This window comes from Pipistrellus hanaki, assembly GCF_964339955.1.
Source record: "Pipistrellus hanaki genome assembly, chromosome: 19".
Lineage (NCBI taxonomy): Eukaryota > Metazoa > Chordata > Mammalia > Chiroptera > Vespertilionidae > Pipistrellus > Pipistrellus hanaki.
The window spans coordinates 21,224,859-21,242,981 of NC_140521.1; the positions used below are offsets into that span (position 1 = coordinate 21,224,859).

At 49.9% G+C, this 18,123-nt stretch overlaps 2 protein-coding genes across 4 annotated transcripts in view; one reads left to right on the forward strand and one right to left on the reverse strand.

Annotated features, from left to right (window-relative positions):
* TAOK3 (TAO kinase 3) overlaps window positions 1–13,358 on the reverse strand; it is a 500,481-nt gene extending 487,123 nt beyond the window's left edge. Inside the window, exon 1 of the mRNA XM_084868276.1 lies at window positions 13,353–13,358. The gene's annotated coding sequence lies outside the window, so the exon portion shown is untranslated. The remainder of the gene's footprint in view (window positions 1–13,352) is intronic.
* Window positions 5,041–18,123, forward strand: part of SRRM4 (serine/arginine repetitive matrix 4) — a 118,546-nt gene continuing 105,463 nt past the window's right edge. For all 3 annotated transcript variants that reach the window (XM_084868307.1, XM_084868306.1, XM_084868305.1), the window contains exon 1: window positions 5,041–5,731. In XM_084868307.1, coding sequence (XP_084724433.1) covers window positions 5,601–5,731 — 131 coding nt within the window. In that variant the 5' untranslated portion in view covers window positions 5,041–5,600. The remainder of the gene's footprint in view (window positions 5,732–18,123) is intronic.

Below are 18,123 nucleotides of genomic sequence, written 5' to 3' on the forward strand. Positions count from 1 at the left end.
AATATGACATGAGTTCCGTCAGGAGGGGAGATAGCCACAGTGTGTCATGCCTAATGTGTGCTGCTTGTAAATGGAGGAGCCATGCTACACACCTCTGCATAAAAAGGATATCGAGCCCCGACCAGTGTGGCTCAATGGTTAAAGCATCTGCCCTCAGACCAAAAGGTCACAGATTTGATTCCCGGTCAAAGGCAGCTACCTGGGTTGCTGGTTCAATTGCACACCCAGGACAGCCGGGGCACATGTGGGAGGCAACCACTTGAAGTGTCTCTCTCACATCAATGTTTCCCTCCCTCCCTCCTCCTCTTCCTCTCTCCCTCTAGTCCAAAGCTGACAGGCCCCTCTCCAGGCCGGGAAAGGCAGCTGGCTGTTCCCACAGGTAGAAAATGCAGCGTGCCCTGCGCACTGGTGGTGTGACTACTACTTGAGAATCTCTGTAGCATCTTTGTCTCAACCTGTGCTCTTTCTTTTCTTTTCATGGAATAATCTTGACTGAGAGATATTTTTTTAAATGATGGATAAACCAAGATAAATTTTAAAACTCTATCTGGAGAGGGAAAGAGGATGGGTGGGACAGGGTGTCTAGATTTGTCTGAATATACCTTTTTTGGAAGTTTTGACCTTAGAGCCATGTCAATATTTTCCGTAATTAAAAAAGAAAGTTATATTTAAAAGCAATCTCCAAGAATCAAAAGGAAAAGTTAATAAACCTTAATGTGATTTTATTCCAGTTGACTTTAAAACATAGTAATTTGAATATACACCCAAGTGAGTAGTAAAAAAAATTAAAAAAAATCTTAAACTAATTTTAGCAGTCACATTCTAGGTAATAGTCTAAGCATGGTCGTTCTGAAAGGGGTGTGTGTGTATTGTGGGGTAGAGGAAATGGGCAATTATGTTGGTGTCACTAAACTCGGATTTTTGGCATGGTGTACAGGAGATACAAGTATAAGATGTATGATTAATGGGGCAAACCTGCAGCCCTTATTGGAGAAGAAATTATCAGTAGAAAGTCATAATATATACCTTTTGTCCTCAAATAAAATTTCCTAGGTCTCTACTCTATAAGTCCTAGTAGAGGTGAACAGCCTGGGCACCCACTGAAGGGTCTTTGGAGGAATGGCCGGTTCCAGGTCTGGGCAGGAAATTTGTGAGTTGAGCTTGGAACGTCTTGGCAGAGCAGAAAAAGAGAGTGCCGTCAAAGGCTTCTCTGGTGCCAGGGGGCTTGGGAATCAATCGAATGGGCTGTCCGGGCTTTGAGCAGACAGTTTCAGCATTGAGAGTACTAACATAGCGTGTCAAATACATTTAGATCTACGTTTATCTGAAGGATAAAGAAACACACGTGGTACTACCTTGTGAGGATGTCAGCATGCCATCTCTCTATTTTTTAAACCAGTAAATAAAGAGAAAGGGTCATGTTTCTATTCTGCTTTCTCTGTACTTTCTGGACCCTGAGTTACCCAAATATGATAGTTGATGAGGGGGTATTTCTCTATAGAAATGTTCCAGCTAATCCATGAAAAATGAATGATAGATTGGAGTGCACCACCATTTTTTGACCTCTAATAAATTCGTAAATTAGGCAGAGATCCTCAGTGTTAGCTAGCATCACAAGAAAAGGAGAAGTCATAAATTATTAACCTCCTGGTGAAATTTCTTTTAAACTTAAATCTGATTAAACTTTCTAGATCTTACAGTCACTTAACAGGAAATCAAGGGCTTAGAGAAACGTGTTATTGATGCCACAGGTATGCAATCAGGAAAAGTCAGGTTATGGGAAACTGTACTAGACAACCAGGTTTCTAAGAAAAAATAAGCCGAAACCGGTTTGGCTCAGTGGATAGAGCTTCAGCCTGTGGATTGAGAGGTCTCAGGTTCGATTCCGGTCAAGGGTATGTGCCTTGGTTGCGGGCACATCCCCAGTGGGTGGTGTGCAGGAGGCAGCTGATCAATGTTTCTCTCTCATCGATGTTTCTAACTCTCTATCCCTCTCCCTCTCTATAAAAAAATCAATAAAATATATTTTTAAAAAGAAAAAAGAAGACAGAGCCCTGGTTAGTGTTGGTTGGGCATCACCTGTGTACTGAAAAGTTGCTGGTTCAATTCCTGGTTCAAGGTGTGTGCCCAGATTGCTGGTTCGATTCCCAATAGGGGGCATGCAGGAGGCAGCTAATTGATGTTTCACTCTCACATTAATGTTTCTCTCTCTCTTTCTCTCTCTCTCTCTAAATAGCAATAAAAAATCTTTTAAAAAACATAAGAGAGTAAACATTGACTATTTGATGATATTAAGGAATTATTGTTAATATTATCTAGCATCATAATAACAATGACCCCAAACTTTAAAAAAAAAAAAGTTGTTGTTTTTTTTTTTAATCTTTTAGAGATAATCCTGCAGTATTTACAACTGGACTAATGCAATGTTTGAATTTGCTTCAAAATAATTTGGGAGTGTGGAAAGTGGGTCAGAGGGAGATAAAAAAAGAAAAAAATCAACTGCAGCCCGGACATGGTGACTCAGTTGGTTTAATATCATCCTGGGCACCAAAAGGTTGCCAGTTCCATTCCTAGTTGGGGGCACATAACTGGGTTGTGGGTTGGGTCCCCAGTAGGGGCATGTATGGAGGGCAACCAATCAATGTTTCTCTCTCTCTCTCTCTCTCCCTCTCTCTCTCTCTCTCCCTTTCTCTCTCTAAACATGGCCTCAGGTGGGGATTTTTAAAAAATCAACTATGTATTTTAATGGTTGAATTGGAAATGGGTACACAGGGGCTCATTATACTAGTCTCTTTACTTTGTGCTACACATGTGACACACATATAGTACGCAAGTGGTGACTAGAACGCAGTGACATAGACTTGATAACTGAAGCTATTTTTATCTGAGACAGCAATGAATGTATTTGTCTTGTAGAATCTTGGAAATTATGCAACTAGGGAAGGAGAATTCCTGGTTTATCTGTGTTAGTCCAGGGGCATTTGAACCCGTGTCTACCTATATTCTAGGAGAGGAATGGATAATAAACAGCAGAGGTGGGACTCAGATTAGTCACTACGTATAGCCTTCAAGAAGTGAGGATTGGTAAACCCTGAGCAAGGCAATCATTCCCCCCCCTGACCCCAAATGTCTATATGAAGAAATACAGAATCCTGTAGTTGGAATAATTTAGTCTGATCCTTTTTAAGGGCACAGAAAGATGAATTGGTCTCATTATCATATTTCATATTATCCCGGTAATTATTTGAATTATTTATTGCTCACTGGATTTTTAGAAATGGGTCCAGACTGTCAATATCCAGATGTCCCTTAATGCTGATGGACAATGATTAGCCATATTGTACTGTTTAGGTATCAAATGAGGTAATGTTATGCAAACAGAGACTGTATCAATATTGCAGGAACTTCCCACTGGAACTGGCTGGGATATGTTCATTGATCTTATGGAGGTAGGGGCCCAGGTACCTCTTCCATGCAGGTGACTCAGTTCCCACCCCAAATGTCACGATTAAGGCTGAGTTTAAATATCCCAGGCTGCTTGCAGAACCAGCTCTCAAAGGCTTTGCAATGAAAATGTCAGGACATGGGGCCTGAGAGCCAAGGGCAGTGGGGGTTTTTGAGAGGCAGGCGGGGATGGGAGAGGTGGAGCCCAGTCTCTAGTTTCCTTTACCTCCAAGCTCCCAGCCCTAACTAACCCCACCTCCTGGCAGCAGCAACCCACTCTGAGCCAGCAAATGCATCTCTAGTTGTCCGCCAGAAGGGGTCACTGCAGAGCGAGCAGCGCTCCCAGGCACTCACATAAACCTACTCAAATATCCAAATACACATACATATCTCCAAAGTCTATGTACTGCTGGGCCAGTGCCCGGTTACCTCAGGGTTCTTTTTCCTTCTCCTCCTCCAGCTTGTTCTCTCTGCATTCCTCCTCTCCTCATGCCCCACCCCTCCGTTCCCTTTCAAAGAATTCCTGAAGTTCACATTGCTGTGGGGGTTCCCGGGTCCCCATAGCTGTCAGCAGGAGCGTGGCTTTGTTAGGGCTGTGGAGACCTGGTGCTGGGCGCTTGGGGGCCTTTAAGAATTGGCGAGTTTTCCTTCCAGGAGTTTGCAGTCTGGGGAGTGAGAAGAGCAACTCTGCTGAGAGTGAAGGGCTCCGAGGGAGAGATGAGCGAAGGGGTCCTACCGTTACTGCTTCCTCTTAATGAAAACCCCGAGGGTGACATTCTTCTGCCAAAACCCTCTGTGGCTGGGTTTACTTGTGGTTCTGAGCTTCCACTCTCAAGGATTAGGTTTGAACTGGGAAGAGGTAGAAGATCGAGAAAGAGCTAAAAAAGTAACCATTCCCCTGCCCCCCCACAATCCTCAGATTTCCCCCACAATCCCCCTCCCCAAGCTTTCTTCTCCAAAACAGACTCCTCTCCTGAGACAAGCTGTGCTAAGTGGCTGTAGCCGAATTCCCAGGGTTGGGTGGGATGGGCTGGATGGGGTGGTGTGGGGTGGGCTGGGTGGGTGGGGTGGGTGGGGTTGGGTGGGGTTGGGTGGGGTGGGGTGGGTGGGGTGGGCGGGGTGCTCTGCCCCGTGGACCGCTGGGCAGCGGGCGGTGGACTGGCTGGCTGTGAGGCACAAAAGCGCTGCAGGCACAGATGTGACGCCGGCCCCTCTGCGGGCGGGCGGGGCGGCTCGGCAGATGGCGAGAAGCCGAATTGGTGACGGATTGTCCATCAGATGGCACTTTCTGGGTGGGTGGCGGGAACCTGGAGGCCGTCAGGCACAAAGAGGAACACAGGAGACCCCGTCTCTGGCCTCGGAAGCCCCTCCCAGAAGTGTGGGGGTGGGGAGAGGTTTTCTCTCTCTCCTTCCTTAGGAGATCCTCTCTGAGACTTGCCAAGGGGCTGGGAAGGGAGGTGGCCGCCTGGATCACACCCAGGCATGGATGGAGGAAGGCCTGCGCTGGTGGGTGGGGGAGGAGAGAGGGCTGGGGAGCAGGATCTGCTGCCTGGTTCCGTTCGGGGTGCCCATGGCTTTTCCCGGGGTCAGCTCCGCAAGTCTGTCACCGCGGGGGCCCTGCTGACAGGCGCACGCCCCGCCCTTGCTCCTCCCAGGACCTGCGGGCTTTTGTTATGCAGATGGCAGCGCGGAGGGCTGAGCCGGAGGAGGCGGGAGCTGGCGGGTTGGAGGAGACGAGGGGAGGGAGGAGGAAAGTGCAGCTTGAGCGACCAGCCTCCTCTTCCAACGTCACATTGTGAGAGAGACAAAACCCAGCGCGCCGGAGCTCACAAGCGCACACACACAGACGCCCCGGTCGCCTCTCCTGCCCGGCGCCGCCTAAACGCCAGCCTTCCCTTCCCAGCCGGGCGCGGGGGCTCCGCGGGCTCAGCGCGCAGCCCCAAACCGACCTAGAAGCCGAAGATCGCCGGGTACAAGCCTTCTTCCTCCCCCGCCTGCCCGGCTGAGGCGCCCCATCCCCCGCCCTGAACCCCGGTCTTTCCCACCCGATCCTTCTAGGTTTCGCGTGGACAGAGCCCAGGGCCGGGTGCGCCCCGGTTTGGAATCGTCGTTTCAGCACTTCGGACAGCGCCCCGGGAGCGGCCCTCGGGTTGGCTATGGCGAGTGTTCAGCAAGGCGAGAAGCAGCTCTTTGAGAAGTTCTGGCGAGGAACCTTTAAAGCTGTGGCCACGCCGCGTCCTGAGAGCATCATTGTCGCCAGCATCACAGCCCGCAAGCCTCTGCCAAGGTAACGACCCCCTTACCCTGATGGCCCCCCTTCCTGGCCTGTGCCCTGAAGGGTGGATGCAGACAGCGGGGCCACTGTGCCCGTCTTTCTTTCCGTCACTACTCGCTCTCTCCCGCTGGAACATGGGAACGGATTGCTTGCATGAGGTGGGAGCTGGCGAGAAGGGACAGAGAGTCTTTAGCGAGGAGCTGCACAACTGTCTGCTGACCTGGCAGCTTCTGGTCCAGGGGTGTTGCTTGCTTGGGTGGGGGTGTAGGTGGGATACGACTTGACTGTGAAACTTTTCTTGGTATCGGGAGCAATGGTGAGTCTGAAGAGGCTGGGGGTGCCAAACAGGGATGAGGACTGAACCCGCTCAGGCGGTGCTCAGCGATAGCGGCACACTTCTATACTCAGCTCCAACACTAGCGAGCTCTGAAGGTTTTGACAAAAGCCCATATTCTGGTCCCTCCAATACACCCCAAAAAAGCACCCTGCTCCTTGCCTTTCTGGCTTGTGTTGCTGCTGAATTCTGTCCTCACCAGCATCCAAAACCAGGAACGGAGCTCAAGAGTCAGGGAGGAGCCTCGCCAGATCGCAGGGATGGTCTTGGAAGAGTTTCCTCTGGTCTTTCAAAGAGGATCCGAGTGGTGGGCAGGCGGGCGTGAGAAGGGATCCCTAGGTGGTGGTGTGATGAGGGGAAGACGGGGAGAAGGGAAAGGGATGCAGAAAGGGGGAGAAGAGGATGCGGGGTGAACGGAGAGAAGGCTGAGCAACACGGAAACACTCCAGGGCGGAGAAAACCCAGTTCTTCTCATGAGTCGTTCCATCTAGAGGAGTCTGAGGATGAAGGGGAAAGGCTGTGCCCTCCGTCAGAGAGAGCCAAGGCGGCGTGAAAACTCATCAGGCGCTGGTGTTGGCTGAGTGGTTTGGTGGGAGATAAAGAAAGAAGTGGACCAGGGGAGACGGGAGGATTTATTAATCCTGGCAGTCTGCATTAAGGGAGGAGATTGAAAATATGTCTGGGAAAGTGCTTCCGACAGAATGCCCATTCTGGTACAGCCGGATCTGAACTTCCCAGCGGCCGAGGGCTGGAGGACCGACAGGGATTCGTACCCAAAATCAAACTCAGCCTGGAGAACTTTTCAAGGTCTGGAAGGGGCCCGGCTCATCTCAGTCTTTAGAAAAATGGGTATCAGCCATTGGAAATGGGGGGTGCGGTGAGGGGCCAGCAGGGTGTAGGGGCTGCAAGCAGCAGCAGCCGGTGTCTGTGGATGGGAGGGAGGGAGCACCCTCGGACACAGGCTGGAGAAGGGGGAACAGTGACACCCAATGCCATCAAAAGCCCATGTTTCTCTGCTTGGAAGGAGGTTCTTTGTAGAGAGTTTTTGACGTCAACGGTTTTGTCTCCTTGGGTTTCTGCCATTTGTTCCACCTTTGGAGTGGGTGCACCTACTGTTGGCAAATCAGGTGCTGTGTTGGCCAAAAAATAATGCTCTTGTCGAGAGGACCAGAGGGAATTTCACTGGGAAGCAGCAGTGTGGCATTTGGTCTAGAGTCGTCCATGGATTTCAGGGGTCCGGGGAAAGGCGAGCGGATTCCTGGTGGTGTTTTAATTCTGCAAAGCTTGCCCAATGCCCTACCGGCTTGGTGCCCTCACCCGTTGTCTGTCAATCTGTTACTGGCATGTTCTTTTCTTGGTCACATTCTCAATCATAAAAATCGCCTGCGAGTGCTTCCAACTCTCGTGTTTGCTGTATCTTTGTATAAATCCCAATCTCAACCATCTGAGAACCTCACAGTAGCCAACCCTCCCCACACGGTGGTTTTTCACCCTGGTCTCTTCTAACATTCTGGGGCTCCATCCCTGAGACGAAGGCCTGAGCCCAAGCCCCTCAGTCATGTCCTGTAGACGGATGCTCTTCGGTAACAGGTGTGGCCTCCCTTAGAACAGACTCCACACTGTCCCCGCCTCAGTCCCCTTGCCTCCCTGCCCGAGGCGCTGCTGTTATTATTTCTATTTCCCACCTGACAGAATGGCTCAGCAAGGCAGAGCCACTTGTCCAGGACACTCAGCTGCATGGCAGAACGAACAGAAACCCAGGTTCATCTGAAGCCCATGTCTGAACTCGTAACCACTGTGTACACTGCCTGTGACCCCTGGTTTGGGGCAGGGGGTGAGGAGAGTGAACAGGGGGCATTTGTAGTCAAGTTTTCAGGAAAGGCTGAGTTTGAGCAGTCTTTTAACAAGACTGTCTGCAAAACCTAAAACCTGGGTCACCCCATTCTCACCCCAACCAGCCACGCCCCGTGATGGTCCACGTCCGCCCCCTTCTTACTGTGCTGTGCTTACTTACCGTGAAAGTACCGTGTTTCTAAAGCAGAGGTCTTGGGAAGGGAAGGGACAGAGGCATGGGCATAGCATTGGCTGGGCCCCAGCGGCTTCCGCCAGAGGCAGCCTGGGGACTTGGACTCATCAGAAATGTTGTTTAGTTCCCTGAGTCAAGCCCAGTTCACAGTCAGCATCTGCTCCTGTCGCTGTCTGCAGGGAGATGGGGAGGAGGCGGGTGCCCCACCAGCCAGTTGTGTGGGTTACACACTTGTTTGTTGATGGATGAGGGTTACCCCCTGAATGAACTTCCCCGGGATATGCTAAGTCTCTCTCCGAAGATAATTGACTGCCAGGATAGACACTTACATGCAATTCGCTGATTCCATGGCGATGTGCATACATCACACAGGCACCGGGAGTGAAGCAGCCCCTGCTCCCCTCCCCCTCAGCCCCCTCTGGGAGGCATACTTGATGAGGCAATAGCCTTATAATGTATCAAATTGCAAGCAGATGTCTGACTCAAATGTCAGAGCAGTATAGCGGAGTGGGTGGCAGCACATCACAGTGGTTACGAGTTCAGACCTGGGCTCCAGACCAACCTGGGTTTCTGCTCGTTCTGCCACGCAGCTGAGTGTCCTGGACAAGTGGTGCTGCCTTGCTGAGCCATTCTGTCAGCTGGGAAATAGAAATAATGACAGCAGCGCCTCAGGCAGGGCGGTCTGAGGATGGAGGAGGTGGAGCACTCCCCACGGTGCACAGGCAGAGCGGTCGTTTGCTAGGCATCGCCTCTAACATAGGCAGTCAGAGCTGAGATGGCCAGAGGACATCAGCCATTCCTCCCAGGACTGCGCCCACCCACTGCCCTCCTCACCCCCTGAATGCTGGCAATGCAAACGGTAGGATTTCAACTCCTGACAGGCAACTACATGGGGATGGAATTAACACACACCCCTGGGAGAGATCCCCGATTCCCCTCCCTTAGAGGAAAGGGAGCTGCTTGCTGAGCTGACTCAGTGGAAGAATGGTTGGATCCAGCGAGGACTGGTGCAGCATCTTCATGGAGTGTTCTTCGGGTTTGCATAGAGATGGCCAGGTGCTGCCAGTCCAGAGGAGGCTCAACCTCCTGGAAAATCACAATTTTAATCCCTAGTTTCATCGAATCTAGAGCTACTACATGGTCTATGGTTTCTGCCAATACTGAAAGGAAGGAGTTGCTGTGAGTAGTTCTCCCAGGGAGACTAACAGGAACGGTCCTGGGCAAACCGGGATGAGGGTCACCAAGGTCAAACCTCACCCCATCCCAGCAGCGCGCATCAATAAGTCCTTGGATTCTGCCCACACCGAGGAGGTGGAGGCCTTTTCCCTGGCGTGGATGAGTCACTTTGTTGATCGCTTAGTCCGGAAGGTTGTACCCAAGAAGTTTAGGCTCAAAGGGGAAAGCCGTTTTGAGGCCAGCTCAAACTGTAATAATCAAGTGGACCAGTAGTAGTTGAGGACTTAATGAGCATGTAAAAGTCATTTGTAATTAGTATATCGGTTGTTTGTGGGTACACGTGAGCTACCCGTGCGTGTTTCCCCGAAAATAAGACATCCTCCAAAAGTAAGACCTAGCGCATGGAAAGATAAGCCATCCCCTGAAAATAAGACCTAGCGCAACTTTGGGAGAAAAAATTAATATAAGACACTGTAGTAAACAGGGTAGTAAAGCGCTAAAAAGGGGCTCCCCCTTAAAATAGGATAAGCATTCCCTTTACAGTTCTTTTGGCAAACGATCAATTTTCTTCGAAAAGCCTTTCTTGTCCGAGTAGTCCAGAAGCAGGCTTCAGCCCAGTCCCTGTCCAAAGGGTCATAAATTGGAGATTTTATGCATAAAGGGAAAGATGGCCAAAGTCATGGAAAAAGCATTTGAACCATTTAATTCAAGACTCCCCTTTGTGCCAAGAGACCAGTGAGCACGTTTGTATTGACCCTGCCCTCGGGAGCCCAGTGCAGGGCTGTGGGAGGCCTGACAGCCGTGGTTAGGAGCCAGTCACATGGTTAGGAGCCAGGCCCGTGGTTAGGAGCCAGGCACATGGTTAGGAGCCAGGCACATGGTTAGGAGCCAGGCACAGAAGGTCATGGAGGATGCTGGCCCTGGCCATGAGCAAAGGCTTTTCTCTGGGAAGGGTGTGTCATCATTTTGGCCCAACCTCTCTCCTTCTGAAGGTGAAATGTGCTGAGGGGTGTCCAGGGGTTGGTAGGGGATCATGTCCGGCCGTCTGTCCATTGGTGGGGTGCTGTTGGAGAGACCTGGGCTGTGTGCGGTACATGTTGGTGACAGTTGGGTGTGTTAATGGAGTGAGTATACATGGTCCCAATCTAGCGGCAGATTTACTCTCTCCCAGAGCCACTCCCAGTCCTGGCAGAGGGGATTCTGAGAAGATTTGCTTCCTGCTAGTATCAGGGCAGAGCTCCCTAGATATAGCTGCCTGGCTGCTGGAAGTAGACATGGTGGCTGGGAGGGGACAGAAGGTTGGACCCAATGCCGCCTGGAACTGCTCCATGAACTCTACCCCCGCTCCAAGCCACCCCGAAGGGGCCTCCTTAGCAGCCCACCCCCTTCATGAGGAAGGGAGCCTGGGCCACATGCCTCCTGCTCCACAAGCACCCAGGCAGGCTGCAGGGGCACAGTCACCCTGAAGATACTCCTCCTTCCAGAACTTTCCTCAGAGGTGGAAGAACTTGCAGGGCTAACAGAGCCAGCGTTCGTTCATTGCTAGCTAGGAAGGCTTGCTCTGAAGTGTGAGGGGCCAAAGTCATGGAAAAGTCATGGAAAGATAAGCCATCAATTCAGAGGCTTGAGCTCTGAATTCAGAGCCACCCAGGTGGAAATGCTGCTTTGCCCTTTCCTGGCTTTGGAATCTGCTGGTCACGTCACTGCTCCATGCCTCAGTTTCCCCGTCTGTGAAGTGCTCAGTGGATGAGGTTGTAGTGAGGGGTGAATGAGATAACTCCTAGAGGACATGGCCCAGTGCCCGGCACAGACCAAGGCCCCCATAAATGGCACCTCCTCACTAGGACATGAGCCACCCCATGAGATGCAGGGAGAAAGCTGCGTCCCTCACCACCTGGGCGGGGTTAGTTACCACCAGGTGGTGAGGCCCGGCTCCCCTGGCCTTGCCACCTGTGTCTCCCCCCCCCCCTCCCCCAAACACACACACCGCACTGCATTGATTTGAGGATATGACTTTGGAGCCACTGGAGATGTAGAGCTGTTGAAAAGAACCTGACAGGCCCTGATGGCAAACTAATTGAAAGAACATTTCCATTCACTGTTTGCAAACGCTTACTGTCTAAGTGACTTTTGGCAGGCAAGTTGGCCTTTTCTGTCTCAGTTTCTCCATCCACAGAATGGGACTAACAGCAGCAAGAGGTGTTGTCAGGACTGAAGGACTGGTTCTGGAAAGCGCTGCTTGGCCACAGTGAGGCCTCCATCAGTGTTAGCTCTGGCCATTAATAATCAGTCATAGTTTTTATTCGTCCTTCATGCCAGGCCCATCAGGGAGGAAGGGATGGATGAAATGCAGTGTCTCCCTTTAAGGGCCTCGGAAACTTAACTCACGAAAACACGTATACATGACACGAGGCAGCTGGTCTGGAGTACCATGAAAAATAGGTGGGAATAAAGAAAGGGGAGGTGGGAACCTGGAGCAGGGAGAAGCCCTCTGTGAGGCTGGAGTCCCTTGCTTATAGTCACACAGTTATCCTTAGTTATCTGATCTGTAAAGTGGCAATGATTCCTTTATTTCATCGATTTTACCTACAAATGCAAGGGATGATCAGAGCGAATAGGGCCTTTATCCCTAGTAGAGTCTCAAGAAAGATCCTTTCCCAGAAGAGCAGTAGGTTAGACTCTCTGCGGGGAGCGTAGTCAGTGCGGACAAAGGAGGGCCACGGGAGGGAACCGCTCACGCATTACAAAGCTCCCAGCTTCCCTGGCACTGGCGCAAGGATGCAGGGTCTGGTGTGGGCCATTGGGTTTCTTGTCCTTCCCCGTCCAGCTCTGGCTAAAGCGAGATTCCGTCTGCATCAGAGGCTCAGAGTGAGCCCACACTCGTTGCAGACAAATACCTGGAGGAAGCTGCATGCGGCTAAAAAATAAATTTGTACCTTCATTCGTTCGCCAGTGTTCCTGAGCTCCTCTCAGTGTAGCAGCGAACAATGTGCAGTTCCTGCTCTTGCCCACCCCCCACCCCGGGAGAAAGATAATAAGTGAAGAAACAAACACGCAGCATAAGATCAGGTGGTAAGGAGGACTCTAGAGAAGAATCAAATTGGGAGAATGAGAGGGAGGAAGGGGGCTGCTGTTGGATGGAGAGGTCTGGGACCTGGATGAAGGGAGGGAGCAAGCCAGTAGGATAACTGGGGGAAAGTGTCTGAGACCGAGGGTACAGCAAGTGCAAAGGCCCAGGGGTAGAAGCAGGCTGGGTGTATTGAGAAACAGCAAGAAAGTCAGTGTGGCTGGAGCAGAGTGAGAGGGAGGCTGGGGGGGACTGCACAGATGTAGGCAGCAAACAGCTGAGGCAGTACCTGGTAAGCCAGCTGTGGACCTTGCTGTCCAGGCAGGGAGTCCCGTGGGGCTCCTGCCTCTCAGTCAGGGTCCAGGGTCTGCTCTGCTTCTCTTGGCTTCTCTCTCCCGATTCTGTGCAGCCAGCAGTGACTTTGAATAGCAGTGTCAGAAGCTTAGCTGGGCCCTCCATGTGTTATGGACAAGCATGAAATTTACAGTCTCTCTGATTGTGATCAATCAGATTAGGAAATTGAAAAAGACACTGTTTAGACTTCCAAATAGCAGTGGCAAATCTTGTTCCCATGATGGCGAGGGTTTGATGTATCTCTCATATTCAAGCATGCAAATCTAGACGCTCCCTCTCACCTAGTAGCCCCTTTCGCTGCACACCTGCAACACCCTCAAAGCTAGTCTCCTCTCCCCCTCTCCCTCCCATCCCCCTTCTCTTCCTCCCTCCCTCCCACTTCCTCTCCCCCTTCCATCCCTTCCTCCTTCTCCCTTCCTCCCTCCTTCCTTTTATTCCTCCCTCCCTCCCTCCCTCTTTCCTTCTATCCCTCTCCCTCCTCCACCATCTCTCTCCCTCTTCTCTCCCCCTCCCCCATCTCCATTTGAGATTTTGCTGAGGGAGCTCCCATATGCCACAGCCGGTGTGCGGACCTCTGTAAAATAAAACACAGAATTAAGATGTCATAGAGACAAAGCCAAACCAAGTACAGGAACAGTGCCGAACCCTAAAACAGTCATTAAGTAATTCACGTCTACATGTGTCTGTTCAAAACAAACATGAAGATCCTCTGGATGCAGATGCCTCTCATCAGGAGATTCCCTAGTCACCGATTCCCAGCGCTTACATCCCGCTGACAGCTTCGCTGAGCAGAAACCCCCATCACTGTTCTCTGGCTTCATTAAAAGTTAAGCTTAGGCAAGTGAGCCGGAATTTTACAAGGCAGGCACACTCCTGCGGGAGGGGAGGTGCCATCTGGGCCTGCATGTGTGCATTCATGTGCTTGTGCGCACTCACTCACTCACTGTGGGGATGTGTGTGCTGAGCTCCTTACGCATCATGTGCCCAGCCCCATGCTAAGCATGTTTCACCTGTTGTCTGATTCCACCCTCACCATCACTTTAGGGACAAGCATTTTTAAGAACTTGTTTTACAGATGAAGAAACTGAGGCATAGAGAGTGGAAGTGACCTGCTCAAGGGCATGTGGCTGGGAGGACTTGGAATTGGGAGAAGAGCCCAGAGCTCTTAATGGATATGTTCATAGTTTAGCACGCTTTGCAGAGAAGGAAAATCTGAGACCAGGGAGGGGAGTGTGGCAATTTGGAAGTGATGAAAGTGAGATCTGAACTCAGGTCTGCCCAACTGCAACTGGCCACATTCTTCTCTTCCTGTCCCTGTGGTTTTTGCTTTGTGTTGCTCCTCTTGTTTTAGTCCAATCTAGGCAATCGCCATTGTTATAATCCCATCTCACAACACGCTACCCTCACCTCCTTGAGCCAGAATAATTCAGAGCGACTCAGCTATACATCACCCAGCTACAGACCTCCAGCACTATCCCTTGGTTTGTAGACATAGAGCCAAGGCCTAAAGTTTCTTTAGGATCCAGTTCCTGCCCACCCCCCAAGATCATTCCTAAAATACTGCCCTTCCCTCCCTCTCCTCTGCTAGTTACTCCTCCTTTTAGTTACTCAAATTTCCCATGACCTTCCTGCCTCAGGGCCTTTGCACATGCTGCCAGGAAAGTTTCCCCTCTCCCCTGGTGCTTAATCTATACCTATTCCACTTTAAGATTTCAGCTCAAGTGCTGTTTTCTTAGGGAATCCTTCCCTAATGCTCCAGACTGGACATTTCTTAGCACTGTAGTACCCATCTTGGTTCTGGATATGTTTGTAATTTTATATTGATTGTGGGATCATTGATTAAAGTGTACTCCTCCCAGTAGACTGGAAGCTTCATGAAGAAGGGCCTGTGTGTACATTGGTACATCTCTCTCACATAGCAGAGGACCAAACAAATGGGACGTATGAATTTTAACACTTTCCCTTCATCAAATCATTTTCATGCCTGATAGTATAAAATTGCCAGTATATGAAAACAGTGATGTTATTTCCTTTGAGAACTGTTGGAACTTCTGAGGAAGAACCATGTCGATCTCACTCCTTGCTGTATTTCAGCACCTAGGACAGTGACCCACGGTTGGGGGTCTTTGAATATTTGTAGAATGAATAATTAATGAGGGCATGCAGGTATAGAAGCATGTGTTACCGATGAGGAAACTTGGAGCCAGACCTAGGCACAACATCATATAGCATCAGAATTTTAGAGCTAAGGATGTAGAGATTACCCAGTCTCCTCAGTTTACAAGTGGTGGTTAGGGATATCTATACTAATAAAAGGGTAATATGCTAATTAGACCAGGTCGACCAGACATCTTTCAGTCATCTGGTCCTCCTTCCAGATAAAGCCATGGTCACGGGGGCCGAGACAGAGGGGTTAGGGGCAATCAGGCAGGCAGAGGCAGTTAGGGGCCATCAGGCAGGAAGAGCGCTTAGGGGTGATTAGGCAGGCAGGCAGACAGGTGAGCAGTTAGGAGCCAGCAGTCCCAGATTGTGAGAGAGATGTCCGACTGCCAGTTTAGGCCTGATCCTGCAAGTTTAGGTTAGACCTAAACTGGCAGTCAGACATCCCCCAAGGGGTCCAAGATTACAAGAGGGTATAGGCCGGGCAGAGGGACATCCCCTCCCCCTTGTATGAATTTCATGCACCAAGCCTCTAGTGTTTTATAATATGCATAATGTTTTGGAGCAACATAAAATTTATAAGTAAATACATATACAGGATGTCTCAAAAAATGTATACACACCTTAACAGCTAATAGCTCAATTTTGAAAATGAAATGTATTTCAGTAAACACCACCTTTATAATTATTCAAAGTGTGTGTACATTTTTTGCTACATACTATATGTGGTGGTTTTATTCTCAAATCTCTTACAGAGAGGTGTGAGATCAAGAGATCTTTAGGACCCGCTAGTCTAAGTTAGCTCCTCATTTTGTGGGTGGGGAAACTGAGACCCACAAAGAGGGAGGGATTTGCCCAAGGTCCATAGCCTGAGTCGGCCTGGGTGAGCCCTGAGTTCAGGGAGGTGGTGTTTGCCCATCGTCAAAGTTCATATTTGAACTTCCCCGCTGTAACCAGACACCACTCTCTCTTGCTCCCTGCCCCCACTGTGAGATATGGCACCTGCCCCATTGAGACCTCTGGGCATATGCTGCCCGGAGCCTGGGCTGGGATCCTGAGGAGATGTCCATCTGTGCCCAGCTTGTGCCCAGCAGAGCAGGTGAGCAGCTCTGGCTGCTTCTGGGATCCTATTTCAGAGCTTCCAGCTGATAAGGAGGCTTTTGTTTGGCCAGCCTGGCTTCCACAGCCAGGTGGCAGGTGACGCTGGGCCCGCCCACTGTCACAAGGGGAGGTGTCTGGGCAGGGGCACAGGATGGGCTCAGGGCCACCGTTTACCATGGGGCGTTTGTTTCCGGAAGGAAACCACTGTCATAAAGGTGCCTTCCAATGGTTAGGTTCTTACAAACCGGCCTCACCTCACAGAGGGTCCTTTGAGGAGCTCAAACACAGCTTCCTCATGTTGCAGACGGGGAGATGAGGCCAGGGGGAGCACAGGGAGTCCCGTGGCACACCGGTGTGAACGTCGGGGCTGGAGCTGAAACAGGGACCCTTGACACCCGTCCTAAGACCCTCCGTACACTGCTCAGGGTTCCTTGGGGAAGAAGGCAAAGAAATTAATTCATCCCCATTTTACAAACAGGACTGGTGAGGCTCAAATATGCAAAATGGCTTGCCTACTGTCACATCATTGAAATAACCATATATCGTTACTACTGCTGCTGTTGTAGTTAAACAGTTACTATTGATCTCCTCTGATCCTCACAGCAGAAAGGGCCAGTTTTATGTCAACGTTTTCATAATGGCTGCTAACCGACGATATGCCCATCGCTGAGCACAATGCTTCCTCTGCAATATATCGCCAATCCACTCATTCGTCCTGTGAGGTAGTTAGATTCTATGACAGTTTCCACTTTGTAGACGAGGAAGCTGAGGATCAGAGGGGTAAGCCACCTGCCTAAACTCACGCAGTTGGGAAATGGCAGAGCGGATCGGAAGCCTGTGCTGGGCGGGACACCTGCCCTGCCGATCCCCTAGCGCAGGGAGGAGCTCCATTGCCCCATCCTTTACTTCTCAGCTGCGCAGAGGGACTGCGTCTTCCTTCATTTGTGCAGATCTCCCTTCAGCACCAAGCTTCTAAGTATCGGTCTAGTAATAATTAATGTCGTTTTTTAACATTCGTTTAAAATCTTGCTTGGCGTTGACTTGTATTGACATAACCTTCAAACACGTGGTATCTACAGAACGTGTGAAGTGCAATTAACAAGTTTTGCTTGGAAAAGTTTGTGTTTGGTTTGGTTTTTGTTGCAAAACTAGGGCTAAGAAGATGGCGGAGGAAGAGCATATTCAGCACTGCATGCTTTACGAGTTCCAATTAGGAAGAAAAGCAAGTGAGGCTGCAAAAAACATCTGTAGTGCTCTTGGTCAAGATGCAGTTAGCGCCAGAAAATGCCAGCGTTGGTTTGAGAAATTTTGCGAGGGAAATTTTTCGTTAGATGACAAGAGTGGTCGAGGCCGTGTGTCCAATTTTGATCAAGAAGCTCTTCAAGCTCTTTTGGTGCAAAATCCTCAAATTACCCAACAAGAGCTTGCGACAACTTTAAATTGTTCACAAAAAACAATTTCCAATCAATTGCGTGCACTTGGCAAAGTCCAAAAGTTTGGAAAATGGGTTCCTCATGAGTTGACCGACAACAACCGTAATCAAAGAGTCACAATTTGCAGTTCGCTCCTCTCTCGTCAAAACCGTTTGCCGTTTTTAGAGCAAATTGTTACCGGAGATGAAGAATAGGTGCTGTATGTTAATTTGAAAAGGCGGCCTCAATGGTTGGACAAAAATGAGGCTCCGCAGCCCACGCCAAAACCTGACTTGCATGCGAAAAAAGTGATGTTGTGTGTTTGGTGGAATTTTAAAGGAATTCTTCATTATGAACTTTTACCATCTAACCAAACTATTACAAGTGCAGTGTATAGTGCCCAATTGGAAAGGTTAGCCCAAGCTTTAAGAGAAAAAGAACCCGCGCTGATTAATCGGAAGGGCGTAATTCTTCACCATGATAACGCACGACCGCATAGTGCAAGAATCACTGCTGAAAAACTGCGCCAGTTGGAATGGGAAGTTCTCCCTCAACCTGCATATTCTCCTGATATTGCCCCTTCCGATTACCATTTGTTTCGTTCTTTGCAAAACTTTCTTCTTGGAAAAAAATTTAATAATGAAGAATGCCTCAAAAATGCATTGACCGAATTTTTTGCATCAAAATCACAAGAATTTTACAACAGAGGGATTAAAATGCTTCCTGAGTGTTGGGCACAAGTAGTAGAAAACAACGGCAACTATATTGTTGATT